General features: G+C 38.3%; 1 protein-coding gene across 1 annotated transcript in view; it reads right to left on the reverse strand.

Moving 5' to 3' along the window:
• Positions 1–9,684, reverse strand: part of CFI (complement factor I) — a 47,900-nt gene extending 38,216 nt beyond the window's left edge. Inside the window, exon 1 of the mRNA XM_060096203.1 lies at positions 9,466–9,684. Coding sequence (XP_059952186.1) covers positions 9,466–9,684 — 219 coding nt within the window. The remainder of the gene's footprint in view (positions 1–9,465) is intronic.
• Positions 9,685–10,107: the final 423 nt, after the last annotated feature.

Raw genomic sequence — 10,107 nt, forward strand, 5'->3', positions numbered from 1 at the left:
TATATACAATGGAATATTACTCAGCCATAAAAAGAAATGAAATTGAGCTATTTGTAATGAGGTGGATGGACCTAGAGTCTGTCATACAGAGTGAAGTAAGTCAGAAAGAGAAAGACAAATACTGTATGCTGACACATATATATGGAATTTAAGAAAAAAAAATGTCATCAAGAACATAGGAGTAAGACAGGAATAAAGACACAGACCTACTAGAGAATGGACTTGAGGATATGGGGAGGGGGAAGGGTAAGCTGTGACAAAGTGAAAGAGCGGCATGGACATATATACACTACCAAACATAAGGTAGATAGCTAGTGGGAAGCAGCCGCATAGCACAGAGAGATCAGCTCGGTTCTTTGTGACTGCCTGGAGGGGTGGGATAGGGAGGGTGGGAGGGAGACGCAAAAGGGAGGGGATATGGGAACAAATGTATATGTATAACTGATTAAATTTTTAAAATAAAAAAAAAAAAAAAAAGAGTTTATGTAAACCAAAGTTTCCCAATGAATTAATAATAAATGCATTGGTTGAGTTTGCCTTTTAAGGAAGACCTGAGGATTCCTTGGGAAAAATCATTAATTTGGTAAAACGTGGTTTGGGATCCAAATTTATCTGAACCAATCTAAATTTTTGTGTTCAGTGATGACGTTACTTCAGGTGATACCTGTACACTGTTTTTTGCCACTCAGCCCATTTAAAGTGGTATGAAGGTAAAGGTAGGATTATATCATCAGCAGTCTGTGTAGCCATCTAGTCTTGCAGCTGTTCACATTTGGAAAGTAAATGGGAGTATATTCCATTCCCAGGGCAGACCTTCAGCAGTACCTCTTCAAAGCACTAAATCATGCCAATAAACTGTAGATAAAATAAATTGTCTAATCTGTGTCCATTTTATAAAAAAAAAAAAAAAAAAAAAAAAAAAAAAAAGAACAAAATTTTGGTTTAATTGGTTTTATTGTCTTACTATTTTTAGAATTTTTTTCTGTTTCTAGTCAAATATTTATTATTTCCTTCCTTCTCCTAGCTTTGGATTTAATTTGCTCTTCTTTTCTAGTTCTTTAAGGTGTAAAGGTAGATTATTGATTTGAGATTTTTGTTCCTTTGTAATGTAGGTATTTACTGCTACAATTTTCCCCCTAAGTACTGCTTTTGCCAATCCCATATGTTTTGGAATGTTCTATTTTGTTTTCACTCATCTCTAAGTATTTTCCAATTTCCTTTATTATTTCTTCTTTGACTACTGGTTAAGAGTATGCTGTTTATGTTCCACATATTTGTGAATTTTCCAGTTTCCCTTCTGTTACTGATTTCTAGCTTTATTCCATTGTCTTTAGAGAAGGTACTTCATCTGATTTCAATATTTTTAAATTAATGAGATATATTTTGTAGTCTAACATATGGTCTATACTGGAGAAGTTCCACGTGCACTTGAGAAAAGAGTGTATTCTGCTGTTGCTGTGAGGAGTGCTTCTATATGTCTAGTTGTCAAGTCAGGTTGGCTTACAGTACTCTTAAAGTCCTCTATTTCCTTACTGATCTTCTGTCTAGGTTTTCTCTCCATTTTGAAAAGTGGGTATTGAAGTCTCCAACAATTATTGTAGAATTGTCTCTTCCTCCCTTTAATTGTCAATATTTGCATCATGAATTTGGGGCTCTATTTTTTGGTGTGTATATGTTTATAAATATATATTTTTAACAAACTGACTCTGTTATCAATATCTAATGTCTTCTTTGTCTCTTGTAACAAGAGATAATTAAGGTCAATTTTGTCTGATATTAGTGTGGCACTCCAGGTCTCTTTTGGTTACTATATGTATGGAATATTGTTTTCCATCCTTTCACTTTCAACCCATTTGTGTCTTTGGATCACAGATTTGTCTTACAGATAGCATATAATTACATCTTTCTTTTAAAAAATAAATTCTACCAATCTATGCCTATTTATTAGAGAACTTAATCCTTTTACATTTAAATTAATTACTGATAAGAATGCCTCACTTTTGACATTTTGCTATTTGTTTTCTGTATGGCTTATACCTTTATTGTCATTTCCTCCATACTGCCTTCTTTCATGTTTAGTTGATTTTTTTGTAGTGAACAATTTTGATTTTTTTCTCATTTTCTTTTCTTTTTGATTATTTAAAAAATATTTTCTTTGTGGTTACCATGGGGATTATACTTAATATCTTAAATTTATATCAGTTTAGTTTGAATTCATACCAACCTAGCTTCAAGAGCATATACATACTCTGCTCCTGTACAGTTCCATCCCCTTTTATGTTGTTACTGTTATACGTTACATCTTTATACATTGTGTGCCTGTTAATTTATAATTTTTAAATACATTTGTCTTTTAAACAGTGCAGGAAATAAAAAGGAGTTACAAGCCAAAAATAAAATTACATTGGCTTTTGTATTTATCTATGTAGTTACCTTTACTGGAATTCTTTATTTCTTCATATGGCTTCAAGTTACTGTCTAGTGTCCTTTCATTTAGCCTGAAGGACTTCCTTTCTTGTAGTGTCTTTCTTTCCTTCTTCCTTCCTTCCTTCCTTCCTTCCATCTTTCCTTTTTCTTCTTGTAGTGTGTTTCTTATAGAGCAGGTATACTAGCACCTTCATCAGCTTTTGTTTACCTGAGAATGTTTTAATTTCTCCTTCATTCTTAAAGGATAGCTTTGCTGGATATAGAATTCCTGGCTGATAGTTCTTTTCTTTCAGCACTTAAAAAATGTCATCCCATTGTCTTCTGGCCTTTATGGTTATTGCTGAGAAAGATGCTGCTAATCTTATTGAGGATCCTTTGTCCGTGATGAGTTGCTTTTCTCTTGCTGCTTTCAAGATCTTCTGTTTTGTTTCTCGGCTTTTAATAACTTCATTATTTTGCATCTTGGTGTGGATTTCTTAGTGTTATCTTTTTGGGGACCAGTAAGCACCCTGAATCTGTAGATTCATTATCTGTTATCAAATTTAAGAAGTTTTTGGCTATTATATCTTCAAATATTCTCTGACCCTTTCTCTCTTCCCCTTCTGAGATTCCTATTTTGTATATATTGATGGTATCATACAGGTCTCTTAGGGTCTTATTCTTTTTTCTTTCTGTTCCTCAGATTGGATAATTTTTTTTTTTTTTGTGGTACGCCAGCCTCTCACTGTTGTGGCCTCTCCCATTGTGGAGCACAGCCTCCGGATGCGCAGGCCCAGTGGCCATGGCTCATGGGCCCAGCCGCTCCGCGGCATGAGGGATCCTCCCGGACTGGGGCACGAACCTGTGTCCCCTGCATCGGCAGGTGGACTCTCAACCACTGTGCCACCAGGGAAGCCCTGATTAGATAATTTAATTGAACAATCTTCAAGTTCATTTACTCTTCTGCCTGCTCAAATCTGCTATTAAAACCCTCTAGTGAGTTCTTTGTTATACTTTTCAGTCTAATTCCTTTTATGATTTCTGTCTCTTCACAGATATTCTCTATTTGTTCATACATCATCCTCCTTGTTTTCTTTAGCTCTTTGAACATATTTAAGATGGTTGACTTAAAGTCTTTGTCTGGTACGTTCAAAGTCTGTTCTTCCTCAGAAATAATTTCTGTTAATTTTTCCTGTGAATGGGACATATTTTCTTGCTTCATTACATGCTTCATAATTTTGGGTTGAAGACTGGATATTTTGAATATTATAATGTAGTAATTCTTGAAATCAAATTCTTTCTTCTCCTCAGGGTTTGCATCCCTTGCTTTCTGTAGATTGTAGCTGTTTGTTTACTAACTTTTCTAAACTGTTTTTGTAAAGTTTGTTTTTTTGTCTTGTGTGGTCCCTGAAGTCTTGGTTCCTTTACCTTGCATTCAGCTAGGGTTTAGACAAAGATTTCCTTGAAAACAAGGAACCAGAAAGAGAGAAAGAGAAAGGGAAAGGGGGGGGGGGGGGGGGAAAGAGAAAGAAAGAAAGAAAGAAAGAAAGAAAGAAAGGAAAGAAAGAAAAAGGAACCTCTTAAATTGAAAACAACAACAACAAAAAAAACTCCCCCAGATTTGCAAATTGGCTCTGTGCTGGGGCACTCCTTCAATGCTTAACCAGGCCATTTACAATTATGTCTTAGCCTTTACTTCATGCTTGCACTGAGCCTGGAGGTATAGGCTTAGAGTCTTAGGTGTTTTCTGAGCTGCATCCTGCCCTGGGTATGTGTGCTGCTTTCTAAATTCCCCAGTATACACAGGGACTTTTGAATGCACCAATTTCCCATTGAAACTCTAACTTTTCCTTCCAAGCTTTGGCACACTATTGTATGTCTCAAATGTAATCTTTTGCCCAGGTGGCTGTAGGTTGTTTTTTTGCTTGCTTTCTAATGTTCTTGAGAAACGTCTGCTGGCTTTCCACTCTGAGTTCCAAGTTAGATGAAACAAAGACAAGTACATTGTGTCAGTCTTTCAAGTAGCCCCCGGGTAGGTTAGAACAAACACAGTTCTTTTTAAATAAATTCTGCTCTCCTCCTTTTAGAGCTAGGGACTAGAGTTCCATGCTGGGAATGTGGACTGCCATCTTCAGGACTGCCACTGAGTTGGGAACAGGGTGGGGTAAGGGCAAGTAGAAATGCTACAGTTTTCCTACCATTTTTAAATTGCCTTTTTCCTTCATTCAGCATTCACCTGGGTGCTGTAGACCTCTGATAACTGGAGTTCTGACGAAGGTGGTTCTGAAAGTTTGCTTGATTTTTCTATTTTTTTTTGTGGAGGGACAAGTGTTTGGATTTTCCTACTCTGCCACGGTTGCTGACATCACTCTCTGCATTGTGTGTTGCCTCCTGTGCATATTCTCTTTCCAGCATTTTGTCACTCTGCTGAACATCACCCTACTTCTTTCCTCCCAAAATACTACCCACATAAACCAAGGTTTTCAATATGCTTGTAGGGTAAAGTAAAAATGTAAGGTTTCAGTCAGGGATTATGTCACAGCACAGTACTATCACTGTAGGTAACCATATTGACTGAAATATCTGGCTTCCCTGTTCTTTAATATCCCTTGGTTATTGATGCAGCAGCCACTCCCTCTGTGCTCTGAGTTTCTCTCCCATCCTTTCCTAAGTTCCCTTACCTCTTTGTCTGGGTAGGTTCAGTAAAACCAGAATTCTCATTTCACTATTCAGAACAACTTAAGTCTAACCCACTGCCAGCCCACCCCATCACTGACATCATTGATTCAGTCACGTAATCCACCCATCATTGATATATGATGGGTGGATTATCAGTCCATCAAAATGGACTCCAAATCAGTCCATCAGAATGTTTTGATATAAAAAGGGAGTAGGGCTTTTTATTCCCTAGAAGGAAGTCTGCTCCCAGCTTTCAAAATAACAAACGTTTCTCCTAGCTGTACATATTTTATTTCATGTTGAAAATGTAGATATATTTTAAAACTTCTTTGAACACATTTATGTTGTCTCTATGGTAACCTCCATTTTAAAATGGTTATTTCTCAGCAGGTGGGATAAAAAATCATTCCATTTTATTTTATAAACTAATATTTTAAGAAGTTCTGGAATTTTCACAAATGTGATATTAACTCTTTTCAAAATGCTGTTTCTTAAAAGAATGAAGACAACTTTATTGTTGGATGATTTTTCAGTAAAAGAAAGAGGCTCTTTTCCTTTGTGTAAGTGAAAAGTACTATATTCAGGTTTTGGTTTTTTTTTTTTTTTTTTTTTTTTTGCGGTACGCGGGCCTCTCACTGTTGTGGCCTTTCCCGTTGCGGAGCACAGGCTCCGGACGCGCAGGCTCAGCGGCCATGGCTCACGGGCCCAGCCACTCTGTGGCATGTGGGATCCTCCCGGACCGGGGCACGAACCCGTGTCCCCTGCATCGGCAGGCGGACTCTCAACCACTGCGCCACCAGGGAAGCCCTGTTGTTGTTGTTTTTTTTTCCTGTTTTTTGTCCAGGAATCCAAAATGTGGCTGAAATATCTATTTTTCAAAAAACAAATTTTTCTTGTTATAATGCAACATATTTATTTGGTATTTAAAAAAGAAAAATAAAGTGAATAAAACAGAATTTCTGAACTCTGAAAATTCATAAATGCATAAAACATAAAATAAAAATCACCAGCAATCCCATTACTTAGAGATACCAACTGTTATTTATTTGATATACATTCCTCATGAACTTTTAAATTGCCATTTATATAAGCAGTTATATGTGTGTATTTGTGTGTGTGTGTGTGTATTTTTCTCTTTAACAAAAATAAGATTTTTAGTGAGGGTTTTTTTATTTCAATAAATATAAAAGCACAATTTTAATGGCTACATGATAGTTCATTTATGGACTACAATAATTTAATCGATTTTAATCAACAAGCACTTACTTTACTTCCATTTGTTCTATACTCTAACATTGAATATATATTTTAGAAGTTACAAGAAACAAAGTATATAATTCTGATTTCTTAGGTAGTTTTCTCTAAATATTTGCTGCTATAAACAGGCATTAAAACAAATTTTGGAATTGTTTCAAAACTCTTTGATCACAAAAGCAGGCAACCATCAATAAGTATCTAAAATGTCTTAAACATTTCTAACTTTAATAGATCAGCTTTCAGACTGCCTACAACCTGTCATTTCGGTTTTAACTCCTTGAGTTGCCTACAAACTCTCTACTCTGATCAAATGGGTTTATTCATCTGGAAGAGCCCAGTACTGTGTTATCTTTCTGTCATAACACTTGCTGCTTTTTCAGGCTGAAAAATCACTTCCTCTTGCTCTCCACTGATCAAATCTAATCCAGAATTATAGGCCTAGCTCAAATCCTATTTGACCCATAAACTCTCCCTGACTTCTTAGCAGGAAGGGACTTTTCCTCTCGTTAATGTCCCTTGGCAGATAGTATTTGTACCATTTTTTGGCAATTAAATATATATGTCTTTTAAAAGTTCCTTCTCTTGTGTTTTCATATATTATTTAAATTTTGCTTATTTCCTCATTGGCATACTTGTATCATCTTTCTACAACTGTACCAAATGGTTACTGAAGGAAGAGATCAGTCTTGCCATTTGCCCAGCACTCTACCTTGCACACAGATAGAGGGAGCTTGATAAATGTTTACTGATTTAATAATTACTGTAAATATAGATCTATATTAGTAAAATTCTCATTCAGTTCAATTTCTATGCACAGAGAATAGCATATGGAAAAAGCAATTTCTTAAAGCTCTTTCATCAAGATGTTAACATAAAATCTTTGTTACTGACTAGATACTCTCATTGTTGGCACCTGAACTATGTAATCCTTAAGTCAAAATAGTATCCTTAAGATGTTTTCTGTATTTTTATAGTATTTGAAATATCTACTTAAAATAGTTTGCATAAATATTGAATTACTTACCTCACAAAAACTTAAGCAGAAGCACAAAAGTAACAGAACAGCATGAGCAAGCTTCATGTTGGAGACAATCAGGGTCTGTATCTCTACTGTGGACTCTTCTGCATCTCAGATATTCTTTTGAAATTTAATTTTTAACCTCTGAAAAAATATTTAAAAAGAGCAATCCTCCTAAAGAGCTTTGTACTTTTGAACTCGTGTAGATTTTGGCAAAATTTCAGAGCTTTACCGTAACTGAAACCAAAAAAGGCCTCAGTAAATAGCTGAGGGACTGTTTCCTGAAGAGGAAACTGATGCCCCACCTTGATACTGAACAATGCCTCATTCTGTTTTCTAGAGAAGACAGAAATCACTAGAAGAAATTTCTTATATTTTGGTAAAATAGAATTATATATTTTTCTTTAAGGACAAAAACTAGGAAATGCTAAGAAGTAAAAGTCCATCATATTGAAGGTTATGCTGAATACATTAAAAATCCTCACCAAAACACTTCCTTTCATTCACAAGTTGTTCTGTGATCAAATTATTTTCTCTAAGCAGCAATGCTGTCAACAGTTTGGATTCTCCTGAAGCAGATGTGAGACAGAGTTTGGGGTGTGAGATACTTATCAGGAATCAGCTCCTGGGAAAGGAAGGGATGAGAAGCAGGAATGAGCAGAAAGAGAAATCAGACTGCAATGCAGGTTCGACAAAGCCTTGCCCAGCTCATGGGGGCCTCTGGAGCAAGAGTGGCCAGTCACAGTGGCCCTGGGTCGTGCAGAAATGGCTGGATCCTGCCTGCCTTGCTCAGTCACCTGGTGAGGGTTGCCCAGGAAATGCTTGCCCTTAGCTGAGGCAGGTCTCTGTCGCTGAGGCAGACCTTGAAGGATCTGACAGTTAGTTGCTGTCAGAAGGAAGTGTCAGCTGACCACACACTTCACGGCCAGGCAGCCAGACCTTCCTTGAAGGCGGATCTGGGAAACTCATCTCCCTGTCTTTCAGAGTCTACCATTTGCACCTTTTAGACCTACTTTCCATATATGCTTCAAGGGCAGCTCCTTCAAAACTGCAGTGGACCTTTCTTCCTGAGAGATTATTTAGGAGAGGGAGGTTGCGGAGAGGGGGAGGGGAGGGAACTGTAGCCCCTGCCCTTGCAGTTGACCTTGGGGCTGCAGTTGATACTCACCCCCTGCCTCCTTCCTATCCATTCTAGATTCCCTTCACCCTGAGTTTCCACCTCTGCTGACCTCAGTGACTTACCTGGTGGGATGACCCACAACCTCTTCCAGGAGTTATCCAGCCCCTGATTACCATTCATTTCTCAGACCATAGTTGCTGTTTCTATCCCTTTACTGTCACAAGAGACACCTGAGCAGCTCATATGGTTCCATACACATTTCTCTCTACCCTCATTGTATAATAGCAGCCTAACTTCCTCTGAAGGATCAGGGTCAGGTACTCCTGTCAAGATGGTGACGCCTCCTCTTTCCTGTTGGTCCCCAGACACAAGCAGCTCAGTGTGCACCAGGCAGAAGGCTCACCTTATAATTCAGTGGGATTCCTGTTGTGCCAAAGGACAAAAGTGTGCTTCCTGTGAGGAACAGACCTCAGAGTACAAAGTGTGGTGACAAGAGCACACGGCCTCCAGGTGGTCATCAGAAGTGATGGTAAGTGTGGTTATTCCTGCTTCTGTTCCATGGCTCCCAGACCTGTCTTCTCTCTGTTGGGGAAACAATGCATATACTGCTTCCTGGAGGATAGCACCCAGTGCTCACAGAGTATTGCCTTTAAGTAGCACCTCAGCTTGGCATTCACCAGGCTACTCTAATGCTCCATAAGGCTGCCAGCTTCACAGTGTTATAGTATGTGATATGACCAGTGGATTGCATGGTCATAGGCCCACGCTCACATCTCCTTTGCTATAAAGTGGGGAATTCCCTTGTCTGGCAGGATGTTATACGGGATCCCCTGTTGGAGGATTAAATACTCTGTAATCCTTTGGCTCATGATCCTGAGGCCCTGCAGACAGAAAAGGTACATCCTTACCCACAATTTATGTCTATTCCTGTGAGAATGTACCACTGGCCCTTTTAAAATTGAAAGAACCGAATGTGTCAATTTACCAGCAAGTAGCTAGCTGGTATCCTTGATGAATTGTGCCGTCTTGGGAGCTCAGTTGTGCCATCTTGGGGGCTTGGTATCCTTGATGAGTTGTGCCATCTTGGGGGCTCAGCATTGGTCTCTGTTGCTGTCAGATTGGACATTTGTTGATGGCAGTAGCTAAAGAAACCTTCAGGGTCCATGCTATTGGCCTCATGGGTATCTTCCATCTCTGCCACCATGGCTACTTTATTCTTGTGCCCATTGTGCTAGTACTGAGGTGGTTGATGACTGAGATTGGCTGATTATCAATTGGCTGAGTCATTTTGTTGATTATTTATTACTTTTCTTTGGTGGATGTTCTCTGGTGGGCGTTAACATGTGATGAAAAGATTTTTACACTTCAGCCCTACTCCTATATGTACATCCACGTTTCTCCCCTTCTAGAAACTGTGATTCCGTATATAGTCTAACCTTAGGCCACTTATTTTTCCACACAAAGTGGAGAGCCAGGTGTGCCACCTGAAGCTCTGCCCATGGGGACGACTTTCTTTCACCACTGTCTTTCAGAACCATTACTAAGTATGGCTGTAATGCAGCTGCTATTTTCAGGTTGTACCTTCATACTGAGCCCATCTGTGAACCAAACCCAAATTTTTCCCTCC

This window comes from Mesoplodon densirostris, chromosome 1, assembly GCF_025265405.1.
Source record: "Mesoplodon densirostris isolate mMesDen1 chromosome 1, mMesDen1 primary haplotype, whole genome shotgun sequence".
NCBI lineage: Eukaryota > Metazoa > Chordata > Mammalia > Artiodactyla > Ziphiidae > Mesoplodon > Mesoplodon densirostris.